This window comes from Tachysurus fulvidraco, chromosome 4, assembly GCF_022655615.1.
Source record: "Tachysurus fulvidraco isolate hzauxx_2018 chromosome 4, HZAU_PFXX_2.0, whole genome shotgun sequence".
NCBI classification, from domain to species: Eukaryota; Metazoa; Chordata; class Actinopteri; order Siluriformes; family Bagridae; genus Tachysurus; species Tachysurus fulvidraco.
Window position 1 is genome coordinate 20393942 of NC_062521.1, and position 17267 is coordinate 20411208.

General features: G+C 38.9%; 2 protein-coding genes across 10 annotated transcripts in view; one reads left to right on the forward strand and one right to left on the reverse strand.

Moving 5' to 3' along the window:
• Positions 1–13092, reverse strand: part of cpeb3 (cytoplasmic polyadenylation element binding protein 3) — a 44660-nt gene extending 31568 nt beyond the window's left edge. For 2 of the 8 annotated variants that reach the window (XM_027174880.2, XM_027174879.2), the window contains exons 1-2: positions 9647–10770; positions 4427–4511 (exon numbers count right to left, since the gene is read on the reverse strand). In XM_027174880.2, coding sequence (XP_027030681.1) covers positions 4427–4511; positions 9647–10621 — 1060 coding nt within the window. In that variant the 5' untranslated portion in view covers positions 10622–10770. Of the gene's footprint in view, positions 1–4357; positions 4512–9646; positions 10797–12545; positions 12695–12963 lie in introns of those variants that run through there. The other 6 variants (XM_027174881.2, XM_027174884.2, XM_027174878.2 and 3 more) reach the window with 6 other exon arrangements.
• Positions 13093–13156: 64 nt separating this feature from the next.
• Positions 13157–17267, forward strand: part of marchf5 (membrane-associated ring finger (C3HC4) 5) — a 24424-nt gene continuing 20313 nt past the window's right edge. The window contains exon 1 of one of the 2 annotated variants that reach the window (XM_027174885.2): positions 13157–13528. In XM_027174885.2, coding sequence (XP_027030686.1) covers positions 13485–13528 — 44 coding nt within the window. In that variant the 5' untranslated portion in view covers positions 13157–13484. The remainder of the gene's footprint in view (positions 13529–17267) is intronic. The other variant, XM_027174886.2, reaches the window with a different exon arrangement.

Here is a 17267-nt window from a genome sequence, read left to right on the forward strand (position 1 = left end):
TTAAAACCTATTTTACATCAGGAGTGGCACTGAAGGCACAGCGCATCTCGGCTGCTTCACAATTCTATCCATTTTCCACAGAGTACTACAATAGAGTGATGCATTCCTCCCTACAGTTATAGCATTTTAAATTTTACCCAATTCTTCTACAGCACTGCTGTAGAGCCGAACGCTGACGTTCAGGCACCTTTTAGACTGCTAGTTTAGTCTGAAACGGAGCATGAGTCACATGAAAAATTGGTGATGTGAAAGTTGTCGTTCGGACTGGGAAGAACCACCGTGATACAGAACTCAATGAGGCCTGTAGGATATGGTCTGCTGTACTCTGATGTGATTCCTGAGCACTCGAGTCAACACTTTGTTCAGATATTAAAGTAACCTGCGTATGTGTTTTGTACTGGTCCGTGCATCAAATGGTACCGGGCTGCCCAAGGAACATTAAATTATTTCCATTTTATTTACTGTGGTGTATTTCTCTCGGGTTTGTGCAACTTTCCATGGATGAGAGGTTAACCGGGAGCTGAGAGACGTCACCTAAAGCCGCACCAATACCGCGCATGCGCAAAATATCATGATATCGGGCGGGGTTTAGGTGACGTCTGGAGCTGAGCGGAGTCAAGCGGCAGTGGCATTGTAGCTTTGGTGGAGAGAAGGTGTGTATCGCTCTTCTCTCTGTTCACCGGTACTTTCTCATGTTTAACAGTGCTTGGTGTTCGTGTATATTGTGTTTGCTCAAATTTAACCCACAAATTAGCAAAAATGAGTACGAAACAGACGTCACGTATATGAGTCACTCGAGGTTTGATAGAATCAAGTTGGATTTGAAACAATCACACTTGGATTCAGATGACATCCAACGTGCCCAGTGTGAAAACCACTGTTGTCAACAAAAAAGATTTCTGTTTATTATTCCTCTGTATTACGTCTGTCAGACACAAACCAGTGCACCGCCACACACAATAGGAAAATTTCATTACAGTGGAAAAATGCCTCTTGATTATGCACTTGAAAAAGAGCTGACCTTTTCACACTGCTTTCTTAAATACGGCCTGTTTAATAATGACCAGCAGGTGACAAGTACTTTCAATGGAACCTGCCAAACATGGAGAGTTGGTGGTAATGGAAAGCCCAAGGAGTTTCCCTTTCAGGGAAATTACAACTGTTTTTTTTCCTACATACATATCACATACTAAGAAAGGAGTAAAATTTCAATTCCAGTTGAATTGTATATACTTTTAACAGCAGACATTAACCCAAAGCAGCTTTACTGAAACCTCTCAGTAGGTCCCTAATGAGAAAGCCAGAGGCGACCGTGGCAGGGAAAAAGTCCCTGAGAAAACATGAGGATGAAACCATTAGAGGAACCAGACATGAAAAGGAATTCTTCCTTTTCTAGTTGCCACTTGATAGCAGGATTATGAATCACAGTATAGTGTAAATCACATGTATATAGACACATAAATTAAAACTCTGCTCATCACTGACAATTTCTAGCAAATCACATCATTTGTACCAATGGAAAGATCAATGGAAACAGCAACTATATTCTTCTAAATAAGCTGAATATTAAAAGCTACAGCTGTCCGGCTACAGAATCTCAGAACCCTCTACAATTCCGCCCTTGCGTATGGCACCTCCAGCTTTAGAATAATCCCACGTCCTTCATAAATCAGTCAGTTTCCCTTCAACTAAGCCAAACACTAAAACCAGCCACAAACACATTAGAAGGACTGGAAAAACAGCTCCATGAAACAGAAACAAAAGCTTATAATGCACCAACTGACTCTGTGGAAAAAACAACATAAAGTATACGGGCCACCAGAAACCACCAGAACAGCTTCAATGAACATTGATATAGTGTTTACACATTTCTGGAACTGCAACAGAGAACAAAGTCCACACTCTTCCGAATTGATATACCCTCAACTGGTGTTTTAACGGTGATAGACAGTCTTATCTAGAATGTCATTCCAAAATCTCTGTTGGGGTTCAACTGGGTTTACAGCTGGTGACTAAGAAGGCTATTGCATGTGATTTCCAACACGGTCATCCTCCCATCAGAAGGATCAAGTGATCAGTCTGACTAACCTTGTATTTATTTGTTGTAATTCCTCCCTACAAGAGGACAAGTCGATCCAAACCATTGTAAAATACCCCAGACAGCATGTACACTGGGGTCCAAAAGTCTGAGAGCACTTGCGCTTCTATTCTGCATTCTTTCCTTATTTAATTGACAACAATTTTCATTACAAATTATCACTGACAATATAAATGAAAAAAAGAATCCGTAAAAGATTTCCATGAATTTCTTCTCACAAGGACAAAACCTTATGATCCATTTTAGACCAAATCCATCACTGTGTCGTGTGAACATGTACTTCTGTAGAAGAGAGTAAGCATGAGGAAAATCTGTCCAATTGCACAAAGCACTTAACGTGGTCACCATCAGAAATTTAAATAAGAAACCAGAGATACATACAGGCTCTAGGATATTAAATATTCAGAATACGAAACACTTTCTTTTTAATATTTCGAAATTCTTACACATGTATTTTCCAATTTCAAATAAATGAAAACATCCAAGATTTTCAACGTGGTATCAGACTCTCAGACCCCACTCTGATCAGGTAACTACGAATGTATTAACTCTGACCCTTCATTGCTGTATTCTGTGTGTGTATATACACAAAGCCCCACGGGCGTGACCTGAATTGCAGCTGAAAAGGACGTTTTTAAGGAGAAACATTTTCTTGACAAACATTCTGCTTAAAATCTACTTCATCAAGAGCGCTCAGTGAGGCAAGAGCGCAGCAATAAGAGCATCACGGGGCTCATGAATGCCCATGTTGTTTCACACAGTGCTCTTCGAACGTGTGAAAGCAGCTTGCTCAAGATCTTGGCTTCACGCTCAACAGTTTTGCCTTTTATTTGCATGACAAGAAGACAAAAAAAATCTTCTAAGTGCTAATTCAAAGCCACACTTCAAATCCTACTTCCGAGTTATTCTGATTGCTCCAAATGCTGGATAATGGATAATATCAGTCCACGGTGCTCATGTTGATTAATATTTGCTGGTGTTGATACTTTTTTTTTTTTTTTAAAGCCTAATCAACAGACAGAAGTGCTGTTATTTAACAAATTAACCAAAAATAATGTATATATGTACATATATGGAAGAGTCTTTGTTACCAAGTACTTTGTCATCAAGTTTTCTGCAACAGGAAGACTTTCTGGGGGTTTTTATAGCTTATTCTTCAAGAAAGAAAAAGGGGAAAAGGTTGTTGGAACAGCAGCAAATAACTTTATGTTCCATGAGATTAAATGTAAATATAAATGAATAAAAGTCAATCCTTTCATAAATAAAGACAAAAAATTGACGAAAACATTTAAAACAATTCACAATGTGATGTTATTGGAAATTATACAATTCAGCTCAATTATACAAGTCGACTAGTGTGACTGGCCGAGTGTCATTACAAGAGTAGTTATATTTAGTTGACCGCCTTGGTTATATTTAGTATAGCCGCAGTGGGACGATTCACCGAGTGTAACACTGCTCGTTTGTGTTCGCCGTGTAAAATTTCAATTCCTAGTTTAAACATTTTTAATTATAGCTTAAGTATAAAATTTCTTCGGATGAACATGAAAAGGCAGAAGGAAACAGAAGCACCTTTAACAGGAAAGCACAAATGAATGTGAGGTAGCGAATAAGCCAGTTGACAGGCTATAAAGTGGTGTGGCTTCTTCAGGCTCTATTTCCACTAGAGGAGAAAAACGAAACGATTCTTGCTCATCTCGTTTTCAAAATGTCATTTACTCGATTACATTTTTTTTCTTTTTCATACCAGTTCTCATACCACTGTCATTGATTATTTCCTGTAAAAGAAGTCTCCTTTCATTCCTTAGAAAAGAGATTAAAAGGTTTGCACGGTATCGGAATTCCAGGTCTCTCAGTCTAAGCCTGGGGGAAAGAGACATAAATGCATCAATCCATGAACTCTAGTATTATTGACACATACAGACTTCATTTCCTTTGTCTGCATTTGTCACACTGTAAGTCACAAGACCGATAATCGGCTCACATCGATGAACAGTCAGAGATTTTGTGCTTTGCCAAAACAAAAGGAGGCATTAAAACCGGATTAAATGAACAAAATGATGCCAACCAATTGTGACAGATGGACACGCATACAAGCTGAACTTATATAAAATTTCTGATTTTGCAGGTAAGGTGATGGTTAATTTACCAAATAAAGTCATATCACATAATGCAAAACAAAACCATGTCAATCAGAGATGATCTACCTGAAGCTTTAAAAAGAAGCAAAAGAAGCATGGGTGTATGAATATTCCTAACCTGCAAAATGATTCCTCCATACAATATCAGCGATAGTCATTGGTGGGCCCCCGACAGGGTGGTGTTTACCTTTGTCGTGGTCAGTCCTTATCATATCCATTAAGGAATTCTCCAAAGTTTGCAAGTTAAATGGATCAAAGGGCCGATTCCGGTCCTAAAAAGAAAAAAAAGGGGGTTAGATGGTTAGATAAATTACATCATCTTACTTTTCTCAAATCCAGCAGTACTCAGTAATCATGTTTCTCTTAGGATACTGTTTTAAAAAAAAAAGGGAAGAAAGTTTAAAATAAATGGACAAGACAAGGTGTTAAAGCATACAGGAAGAGCAGATCTAAAGGAGCCATATGCATTCAATGAATGGGAAATGAAGTGAAGTGAATAAAGGGCAACGTAAATCAATTGACCCTGAGGGCATGAGACCAAGAACAAGCACTCATCTGTCATAACTGGCAACAGTGCTGACATATAAGTCGCAAACTCTCAAAACCATGTATGCCTTCAAGGAAATATGTGACAATAATGCATGGTCATGACATGTCTGAGCAGATAACCATTCCAGTATTGATGCCAAAGATGAGACACCCTAACCAGATCATATCCAAATGTATGAATACAGCAATAGACAAATGTAGTAAGTCTATTCTAATTAATATTTCAATTTTATACTTGGGCCTGATGCTAACACATGTTGATAGCAAACTACAGACTGAGAAAGAAATCCGTTCATCAAGATGGCTGCTTAAGTTTGTAGTTGTGCTTCTGTACCGTTTACAGGTCTCTGAAACTGTGTGAATTTCAGCAAACAATTTTTCAGCAACCGAATCGAAAACTTTACCACAACACTGAGGTAAAATGAATCAATTGATCGATCACAAGAACCTTTTTTACTTCTGACACAATTTTGCACAGACATCTCAATTTAATACAAAATTTAATATGAAGACCACTAGCTGTGTATCATGACTCTTACACAACTAAAATGTCAGTGTGTTTTTCCATTTCACTTTGCAGTAGGACTCAGTTGTGCTACGAAAGGTAATCAGATGGTTTTTAATCTATGCCTTGCCTCAACTCACACAGTGTTTGTTTGGGTAGGTTTGCTCTGAAAGGTAAGGAGAAATCAGGGTCATATTTGAATTTGATTAAAACTTAATTGGCATGAGAAAAGTTTGTGTCATTCTGCAAACCCACACACACTACAGCTGATAAAGACTTCATGGTGCATATGTCATTTTTCATGAGCATGTGCATGGCAGTTTATATATTTGAATATTATTCAAATAATGCCTTGAAAAATTCGAATAGTAATTTTGCCTTAAATAGCCATGTCTAATATTGATACTCAGTGTTGGACCAGTTTATCAGTAACTGTTATAAAACCCATGAGAAATATCTTATCTAAAATTGTAGGGCATGGATGGACAAGTGTGTCGGTGTGTGTGTGTGTGTGTGTGTGTGCGTGAGTGTGGGAGAGAGAGATAGAGACAGAGCATCACCCAAACAGCAACCCAGTTTGCTCAACACCACAGCTATTGTCATGTAACTGACAGAGCCATTCAAAAAGTGTTATTTCCCCTCTCTGAGCTCAGATAGGAATCTGTCCACTTTGTACTAATCATCAGCGTTCAAAACGCTGAGCTTCTCACTTCAGTCAGGGGTTACAACGCGCGAACACACACACATACACAGACAGATACACACACAGACAGACAGACAGACAGACAGACAGCCATAGTGTCAGGAAACCCTGATAATTAACTGATCTTGTTCCCTTGACTTGCAATGACTAACATTTCCTTAAACAATTTTGAGGAAGGCTATTCAGTCATCCTAACACTTACATAAGCAGTAAAATGATACATGACCCATGTCAAACTGACAGCTCGGTGATAATGTCAGACTATGGGGGAGAAAAAACAAGAAAGGTAGCTTAAATTCACATGTCTTTTTATAACAAAGTATTCACACCCCTTGTGAATTTGCATCTCAAAACAGAGACACACCGCTGGGAGTTCCAGCACATTTACATAGCCATTCTGCCTGGTTTGACTGTTGAAGATCAGACAAGCACCCGAATGTAAAATTCCACAATATGGAGAGGTGAGTGTGTGTCTGGGGTCTCAGCTGATGCTGAAACAACAGTATTTCCCACTGTTTCGAAATTCAGTCACAGTATACTGCTCTCTTACACCACAGTGCTGTTAATATTTCAAATCTGATTGCTCAGAAACTGTCAGGCCTGACAAGGCTTTATTACTACGTCTACAGCATCAATGTGGATGCCATATAATAACGTGTACCCAAGTCTAAATAAGAAAAAAATTAAAACTTATTGAACAAAGAAACACAGAATCTCTTTGACAAGAAAGAAAGAAAGAAAGAAAGAAAGAAAGAAAGAAAGAAAGAAAGAAAGAAAGAAAGAAAGAAAGAAAGAAAGAAAGAAGACTGTCGAGGGAAGGGCTGTGTTTAGCTATTGTAACATAAGTGATAACAGGGCTTGTACCATGAACATTCCACAAAATTATTAAAAAAAAACAACAACAACTGGTCAAACATTCAATTTGCTGGCCAATAGAATAAACAAAACATTTGAGGATGAGTTATTCAGAGAAATAATTTACAGAAAAACATTGTAAACTATAACTGTTAACTGTGATTATCTTATGATAAGCAGTAACCGTCTGTGTGTTACACCACAAAACAGTTAAATACTGCCTTAACCTAGAATGTATGGGGAAGAAAAAAAAATCTGAGAATATTCCTTATGTCAATGATAATCAACAAATCACTTTGCCAACAGTAAAGAATTAATGTGCAAGATAAAAACATTTCCTGTTTACAGGTTTCTTTACAGGCTCAAACTGGGTAGCGAGTTCTAGGATTATTTGACTAAAGGTCTGCAAAGCCATACTAAAATCCATTTATCTGAACATTCCATGTGCTAGTACAGGGAATGGGTGGAAGACACAGTTCCAGGGAAGTGACAACACCAAGTCAATATGGCTTGGTGGATGTCCGTTGGGGATCTGGCCCAGTAGTTGGCTTGTGTAACTGCTTTCTGACTGTCCTTCCCCCTTTTCTGCGTGTTTTTTTTTGTTGTTGTTGCTTAATTTCATCACATCAGACTGCTGAACCGTCCCCTTTGACCTTGTGTAATCATTAGTCTACTTTGTAATGCCATGTCTATTGCTCTAAATAGTTTACTATTACCTCAATCTCAAATAGAGAAAAGGTGAGGTTCACTATTAAAAATTCTTTTAAGAGTTGTAGCAAAAATACCCATTCTTTAGGGTAAGAGAGAGTATAGCTAATCGGGTCTAACCTGGTCACATTATTGCTTCCTAATTTTCCATTAGAATCTACTTAATTGAGCTAAAATCACTTCTGTATGATTAAAAATACCAAGATCTAGAAATATTTCTCTCTAAATATGGATGGACTTTTCCATACACCATGCCATTGCTAATTGAGTTCATGTATAACACTTCCTAAATCCCAAAAAATATATGTTTTAAATGGATAGTGTGGATTTGAAAACCTTACTGACATTTCTGACCCAAAACTCAAAAGGTATATAATCTGAATCAACCACCCAAGAGAAGATAATCATTTCTAAATGCAGGGAATAAACATGTTAACACCCAGACACTGACCGATGCTGTGCACTAGCGTAAGTGCTACGTATTCATCCAACACAGGCCGTCCTCATCACTGTACACAAAAGATGATCTCACAGCATGATGAGACAAGAAAAGACAATTGAACTTTATCATGTGTTTCTTTTCCAGAGAAGTGCAACATAAATATTCTTGCTTTCTAAGAAGAATTGTGTTTAAACAAAACCTGTTCTGCCTTTCAGCTCATGTGCAAACAAACAAACAAACCCTGCACCACTGGTGAAGAAGGCACAACTCGCACAAGTCGTCACTGGAGACACAAGGCAGAACCTGTCGCTTGGTGGATAAGCACCTACATGACTCATCAGTTTTCTCTCTCTGCCGCAGTGCTGACCTTTTCCACTGGTGTAAAAGTGCAGCTACACTGGGGTTAATCCAGATATGGGAGAAGTACACAATACAGCACTAACACATTATATGGAGGCTTAAATAAGAGTCTTAAACAAGATATGAGCCTTCAGGTATATAAATATATCATATATTATACTTCAGTTTACAGTAAACTGCATTATAAGCATGCATTATAACCACCAAAGTGCTCATTTATCTTTTTTTTTATTTTTATTTTTTGTAAAGTCCACAAGCTAAAGGGATGTTTTAAACATTTTTTTCCTGAACAAGCCACAAACTAGAAATTGACTTATCTATATTTAACTTTATTCCAGAATAACAGGGCCCAGTATTTCCATTCATGACAGCAGTGACAAACAGCTCTGACATGCACAAGGGGCGGAGTCTGTATGTACCGCCCCCTTTACAATCCACCAATCAAATTCACGTGCTGGTACCTTTAAACGCCCCTGAGTGAGCTGGCAAAACAGCATGATGGAAATTAACCATTTACACTCACTGACTGGTACAGCCTGTTTTTTTTTAAATAATCAATTAAGCTTTTTAAAATAAATATGAATATAGAGCAAGCTATGACGGGTGTCACGGGCTTGAAGGGAGGATAGAGGACGGGATTTGTGAAAATGATTTGCCCGGATGACGTGCATTCAAATTCATGTTGAAAAGGGTGCAAATGTATGGAAGAACTGGTGCTGGGTAGATTTTAAAGTGTAAAGTCATGAACATCAGACCTTCACTGAGACCCAGTGGCAAATTGTACTGATAAGAGAGAGAGAGAGAGAGAGAGAGAGAGAGAGAGAGAGAGAGAGAGAGAGAGAGAGAGAGAGAGAGAGACTGACAGAGACAGACAGAGAGACAGACAGACAGACAGAGAGGCCGGAATGGTTATTTGACCTTCGTGTAAAGGTTAGAGAGTTGTTGGCCATCTCTGAAGGTCAGACTCTATACCTATCATTTCCTTATCAGCACAATAGGAATGATCACATATTACACATATAAACTAGTAAAGAAAAAACCCTGAAACCAACCCTGTGAGTTTATTATAAACCCCACATCATTCTATAGTGTGTGTGTGTGTGTGTGTGTGTGTGTGTGTGTGTGTGTGTGTGTGTGTGTGTGTGTGTGTGTCGCCCTGGTACATAATAAAGATAGACATTTACCTGGATAACAGGTCACACGGCAAAACCATCAATAAGTATTAGAGGCAGACGTTTGGTATTTAAAACCAGACAGAATGTACAGACAGAATAACAGTCCTCACCTGAAAAGGTAACATATTGTTGCCGTTGTCGGTCCTGAAGGCGTTGTCCTCCAGCCAGGGTTTGGGGGTAAGCGGGGCGGCTCTGGGGAACTTCGGCGGGGCGATGACATTAGTCGGGTAGGGCTTCTTCATCGGAGAGATGGGGCTAAGAGCCGAAGGCAGGCCGACACCGCCGGCTCTGCGCGGGTCCCGGCCGGCAGGCAGCCCGCTCCATGGGTTAGAGCCGGAGCTCCACACGGCGCTCTGCTGAGCGCTCCACGCCGACGACGAGGAGGACGATGACGGCGAGACCTTGCTATTCACCACGGCCTGGTGGCTGTATGCGTTCCGTTGAGGAAAAGCAGCCTGGTTGGGACTGACCGGAGATCTCCTCTGCTGCTGTTGCTGTTGCTGCTGTGCCAAGCCGATCTGCGGAGAAAATCCGCCTCCGAACACCGGGTTGACGTGGTGCGGGAAGTTCTGAAACAGCATAGCGCCGTTCACCGAGGGGATTCCTTGGAAAAAACTATCGTCCGCCGTGTTCGCCGTCCCCGATGACCAAGTGCTGGCGAACGACGGAGACAAGGAGTTGCCACCGGCCTCCGGGAAGCTCAGCCCCGGCAGGATCGGTGATTCCATTGCTATTTTCTCTTTGCTGCTCTGGACCGAAGGCGCTTGACTGCTCCCGCTCGACGGGCTGCTGCTGTCCTCAGAGATCACCGGCTCGCACGGTGACGGAGTCTCGACGCTCGCTGGGTCTTTCTGCTGCTGCTGGTGAGGCTGAGCTTTGTTTTTGTCCATCAGTAAATCATCCTGCATGGCTTGCTGAGCTGCAAGAGGGAGAAACAGAGACGAGTTATTATTGAGGATATCGTACACCACCACATTCGGACTGCTGCGGTGTTTGGGAGATGAAAACGACCCGAGAGGGAGACTGTTATAGCCGCCGCCACTGCTGAGGAGAGCCGACTGTAAGGCGAACCCGTAATCACCCATTTAACACACTCACTCTCACACACACAGAGACTGCTCCAAACCTCAATACACGAGAAAGGAGCTCTGAATGCACCGATATTCACCGATTTTTTTCGCCACGTCTCTTTTTTTTCCCTCTCACCGGAACTCCAGACTGCAATGTGAAAGTGATTCTTGTTCCTGTTTTTTCCCCCGGTGACTCCGCCCCCTTTTTTTTTAGAAATTTGCATACGTCAATAAATATAGCCGCGTCCTTCAGCAAGGTTAAAGGAGACGCGCAACATTCTGCTCCTTTATCAGATACCACCTTAAAATCTAACAACCTTATATTATCTTAATAAATCCTATTTTATACTCTATGGTAGTCTGGATTTTTTGAAACCTACATAGCTTATAGTATATGATCAATGTATAGCTATATATAGATCATATACTATAAGCTATTTATACTTGTGTAGGATTCAAGTATGGTGACTCTTAAAATGGCTGTATAATGATCTAATCTTCACGCATGACCTCAGTAAATCATTACAAACATTAACTATTTCCCTGGAGAGTGCTTTTGTTGCAGACGAATCTGGTTATATAACTTAAAAGATCTACACATTAGTCATTCTAGAGACAGGAAATGATAAGAGTAAAACTAGGTATTAATTCTATATACATATTTTTAAAACTGCAGCATTATGAACTACATAATGTTCACCTTTATCCTCTTTGCATTGTTTTTGTGGATTTGTTGTTTCGTCTGTCATTCGACATGTTCCCAAAACTTCAAGTCTTTTCCAACACACTGCATTTAAAAAGCAATTAAGGACAATTGTGGTTTATCTGAATGCAGATATCTCTAGCTGAGTTACACTATATGCTCGTTTAGCACAATATCTGAGTTTCAGACATACCACTGATCAACAAAGTCTCTGTTATATAGTTTATGACAGTTTGTGTTTATGCTTTAATATTAATCAAATATACACCCACAGGTACCTTTATTATGTAACATGTACCTGGTCAAAGTGCCCAGTAATACAGTTAAAGGTAAAATTGGACTGTAACCTTTTAGCATTAATATACCTTGAAGTACGCACCTTTTTAAGTAAAAGACACCTAGATATTAATGTACAAAAGGTTTATTTTTGTGGCTAGTACCTCGGTAAGAAGAATAAGTACAGTTTTGTACCTTTTTTTCCTGAGAGGAAATAATGAAGGGTTTAAATTTGCCTCATATGATACTGCTGCAGCAGATGGCTGACCAAAATAACCTGAAGCACTAAACTAGGCTGAGCCAAAATAGAAAGTACCCTATCGATTATTATGTGATATTAATGTGTAGATTAAAATACGACTGTAAAAAGATCTTCAAGTAGGCCAAGTGTGCTATGCGACACTTTTAGATCTGGACCAAGAGACATAAACTGTGCCTTTTTCTCAGGAAAGGGTGGAGTTTAAATATTACACAACAAAAGGTTGGTTTTTTAACTAAAATAAATGATTCTTTTCCATGTAATAGAAGTATGTACGAGGCAGCTGCATTTAATCCTGGTCTTCAAGCTGCTGCATAAGAACCGCCCATTCAAGGTCAACAGAGCGATCAATACAACTGGCAACTGGGCAAAGTATAGGCTACAGTACACACACACATACACTTTCTCTCTCTCTCTCTCTCTCTCTCTCTCTCTCTCTCTCTCTCTCTCACACACACACACACACACACACACACACACACACACACACACACACACACACACACACACGTGCATGGCCTATGCGTCAAAGCTTCTACGTCTCCATATATTTTTGGAGAGAATCATATACTGTGGGGGTAATCGGAAGGGAGTCATGCATCCTGTTTCACTAATCAGACATCAAGCCACAAACATATGCTACAAAAACATACATGCGTTTTTTTTTATTGCACTGGTAAACTACACGAAGCAGACTTTACCTTGTCGTTCACCTTTTTGGATTCTGTAAATAAGTCTATTTCTTTTTGCCTCGTCTGGCTATGGATAATGACAAACCTTTCTACGTTTCTACGGTTAGGTCGAGTCAGCAGTTGATCCAACAGCTGATTGACTGCGGCGCATGGACGGTGGACGAGGGATTATGGGAAATGTAGTTTCTCTTTTCGTCTTGTAACTTAACCAGAACAGTAAACACATCACTATAGAGATCTAAAACAATTTTAAAGATTGAACAGTAAGCCTCAATAGCCTCTCAGAATTATTGCCACAATGCAGAACGGATATTAAAATACACAGAAATGTATTATAAGCACTATAAAGCAGATTATTAAGAATTTAACACTATAGTCTGCTATTCTATATATGTTCACCTAATTGCCTTGAATTCCAATTTCTTACCGCAATACGAAGTGTTTTGTAGCCATATGTGTATCTTCATGATTCTAGCCTTCTCTGCGTTAAAAGACAACCCAAACTTAATGTTTTAGATGCATGTATGTGTGGAATATGAATTCAGACTACATATCCCAGAACATCTAGCGCGCCGTGCTTCTGTCACTAGCCGGTGTTGTGATTTGTTCACGCATGCGCAGTGCCTCTCCTATTTCAGCGCACAGTCAGGAGTTGTAAATGGAGTCAAGCGGTCATATTGACGCGATAACGCCAAGATCATATAAAGTATTAGTTGTGTGGCGTGAGAACGTTATCCGTGAGCGTTGGAGTAGTGATAGTGTGAGCTATTAGGTTATGTAAGAGCTTAGCATAGCGTTGTGCGTCCTAACGCAGCTAGTTAACTAGCATAACTGCTACAGCGTAGCGAGGTGTTAGCCTAGCCTAGCTTAGCTTCCGCTATAACGCTTAACAGTTTGTAAGAAAGAAAGAAAAAACACGAATCCTGTGTGATATTAAAGGCTACAGCTATGGCAGATGAGAACGCCGTTGCTATGCAACAAATGTTGGACAGGTATGTAAATTAACATTGTAAATTAAATCTAAGCACCTATTAGCTAAGTTAGCATGTTTTTAGCAATGTTTTTTAAGCCCGCGCTTCCTGAGCGATTATAAGTTTGACCGTTTTCTTTAGGTTTATTAAAACCTGTGTGACGTGTCCTTTATTTTGTAACGTATTTTCCATCTACCTGAAATGTTGTTATAATTTGGACTTGCGATAGTGTGTACAGTCAACGCATACAGTTGAGTGCAAAAGTTTACACACCCCCTAGACAAAACTGGAAGCAACTAACTGTTACCCAAAAACTATGTGCAAGATTTCACACTTGTTGCAAAACAACTCGGTGTATTTGTGAGAATGAACAAATGTTTACAAAAAATTGTACAAGTAATAATATAATGTAACATTAAACCACTTGCTTAAAAATACATTTGTCTTTTATTTAGTTGAAAGGATGTACAGACTTTTGCACCAAGCTGTGTCTACTTTCTGGGTACCAGGTTTTTCAGGTGTTTAATGACTACAAGTACTAAAAATTGGTAAACAGTCAAAACATCATCAGTTCAAAATTTGTACACATTATTGTTGTAGATGTTTTTGACCTTGACGTTTGGATCCTTTGCATCTCCTTTACAGTAAAATCTGGGTCTCCGCTTTTCCTGACATAACTAATAACAATGCCAGGTGTCTTCTTTACGTTATCAGGGTGATGCGAAAAACGTTGGCCACCTTAATTGTAAGTTGACTGTCCAGTTTTGGCTAAAAAGTAAATTAATGAGTTTTCCAAACACATGCTCATTTTATCGAAAAAGTACATAATTTATTTAGAGCACCAAATATATTTGGATTACACGCATAGCATGACAACTGTTTTAATGTATGTGCAAAAAGCTAAAGTAAAAGGGATAAAGGGGAAAAACAGAAAGATGATGCAACTAAACCAAAAAGATGATGGACAAAACGCTGTACATTTTCTGTTCTTTCGATGTATTGCCATCCACACACACCTGCCATCAGGATACGAAGGTTTAAATTGATTTATTGAGATTCACACTTTTAAGAGTTTAAGTTTTGTCCACAAGATGATATAAGACAGAGTGATGAGAAAAAAAAAACAATGTTTTGTAGGAGTAATGTTGGACACCACCGGTAAGATTGTGAGAGTATCTATGAACAAATTTAGGTTCTTGTGTATTTTCTTCCTTTTCACTCACTCGCAGCTTTCCTCTATGGGCTCTCTGCTGCTTATATAACTGCTCTTCTAGAAAACTCCTGTCCCTATTTTTTCCTTAAGGTACACCTGTTCCACTATTTTTAAATTGCTTTTTTATGGACTAGGTCATTCTGTTTGTAGTCTTCAGGGACACATTTCTTCTTTTTTGCAGTTTTTGGGCTGTTTGTCACCACAGGAGAAAAAATGTGCTGTATATAGAGCACACAATTATTTATCGCTGTTATGTTTTTGCTGTTTGTCTAGCGTGTACAGTGTAGACAAGGCCTATTGAATTCTGGCGTAGTTTAATGTTATAGATAAAGCAGTTGGAGGTCATCTCTACTGGCACCAACCTCAATCAGGCAAGCTTCAGCATCTGCTTTTGTTCTAGGCCTTGGGGCGATTTCGGACAGTTTTATGAAAGGACTAAAACACTTTTGGGTATTCTATAGGAAGTCTTTTATGCCTCGTATAACACATCAAAATAAATTAAAGACATTATGCTTTTCAACTATTTATAGCTGCAATTAAGGGTAGGTAGGTAAGTCAAATACCCTGTGAGACGCACACTTCCCCTGCAGCTTCTAAAGCCCTGGTAGATAAATAATGGTATCTGGTTGATATAAAGGACAGCCCTATATTTTTGTAACATAGCAAGTCACAGCAAGTTGATTAATCTCCTTCACTGACAGATAGCAATACACAAGTTAGGTTCTTGCTCCAAGATTGAGAGGGTTGTCTATTTGTATTCTGTGTTTATTAGGCCTGTAATTATTCCTCAGTTAAATTCAAGTATTTTATTTAAACTAAAGATTATCAAGTGTGTAGGAGCACATTACGTTAGATGCGATTTATAGAGGTACTCAGTTGTTTGTTCCCCTGCCTTACACCTGTTTTAAGCACAAGCCCAAACATGTGTATCATGTATTCACATCACATTGTGTGTTTTGTTTTGTTTTACCGCTTACACACCTGTCATGCCTGTCAAATGTGCAATATGTTTTTATTTTATTTATTTATTATTATTTTTTTAAGAGGAAAAAACATGTAAATGCATCAATATTATTCCAAAAGTTCACATCACTGTTCATTGCATGGTTTACAATAAGGTCATAACTCGTGTTTTTCATGGTTACTCATTATGGATGCATTTATTTTTAAAGAAGGTTTAAAGACTGTTTGTAATTGCACCAAGACATTATTTTAAGTCCTTTTAAAGAATTCTTTTTTTTTTTAACTAAAGTATTTTTGCAAAAAGTAAGTATGCTAAGCTCATGTTATTGTTCTCTTAAGGCTGTTTTTATTGTAAGTTAAAAACCATTTGTTTAACTGGCAGAACAATTGTGCTAGAACACTAAACAGTGCATCTTTAGTCCAGATAACTCTGCCTTGCAATCAGTGCCATTAAGGTATAAAATATTAGAAGCAAACAGACCTCTTATGGGTTACAGATTAGTTTTCATATTAAACTTGAGCTTGAGTCAGAAGTATGTGTGTTTATACAGTACATCATACCTCAGCCTTCTAGGCACTTGAGGAATTTAATTTCGAGGATAAATATTCGGCACAAACCTAACCCCACGGTGGTAAAAGTTTCATAGTAAATGTATAGTTTAAAATGCACCCCAGCTAAGCAACCCTGCAGCTACATTATCCAGTGCTCTGCTTGCTTGTTTGTCATCTCAGGTTGTTTAAATATAGCAGGCTTTTGGCAGTGTGGCTGTGACTCTGGTCATGTTGCAGCAACGACTTATCGATTTGCTGCATGTCTTTTTAGCCTGTTGTGCTGCAAGGCTCTTCTGTGTCCTGACCTTGTCTGTGTGGTGGTGGTTTTTTTTTTTTTTTTTTGCTTGTTTGTTTTTGTTTTTTCCCCTTTCTTCCTCTCTTCTTTCTTTTCCACTGAGAGTTGCATTTGCCACACAGTCCATGCTCAGGTCCATGCTCAGGTCCAACTTGGGACTGGACAGAATGCACAAGCAGCCAAGTTTACTGTTAAAAGTCAAGGCAAGCCAAGATTGTGTTTAAATTTGTTCATTACACAAGACTTTCTCTTTTTTGCTTTATTTTAATGATTTGAGATTTGTGCTGCTTCACTTCTGCATTAAAAAGAAGCCAAATCCATGAGATTAGTGTAGTTGTGTCTGGCAGAGAATAAATAAGAGATAGAGAGCATCTCTGGTATAATACTAAAATTAAACCGTGACCACAAAGTACTTAAGTAAATCACTCTGTATGAGGAAACAGGGAAGAGCAAGAGAAGGAATAATTAAGGACTGATCGAGTTTCAGCTTATTCCTTGCTTAACAGAGCGTTTTAACAGGCGTTTGTTTCTGTTTTTGTTTTCAAAGTAAGTGAATGATCTCATGATTTTGCTTTGGAATTTGTATCAGTAGCAAGTCGTACAGCTTTTTTAAATGGAGCTCTCATGATGGCCTACTGTTGAATATTTGGATATATTTGTGTTTTGTGTACCGAGTATTTTTATTAAATTTTTTTTCATCATTTATTTATTTAGACCAGCACACATTCAGTGAGATT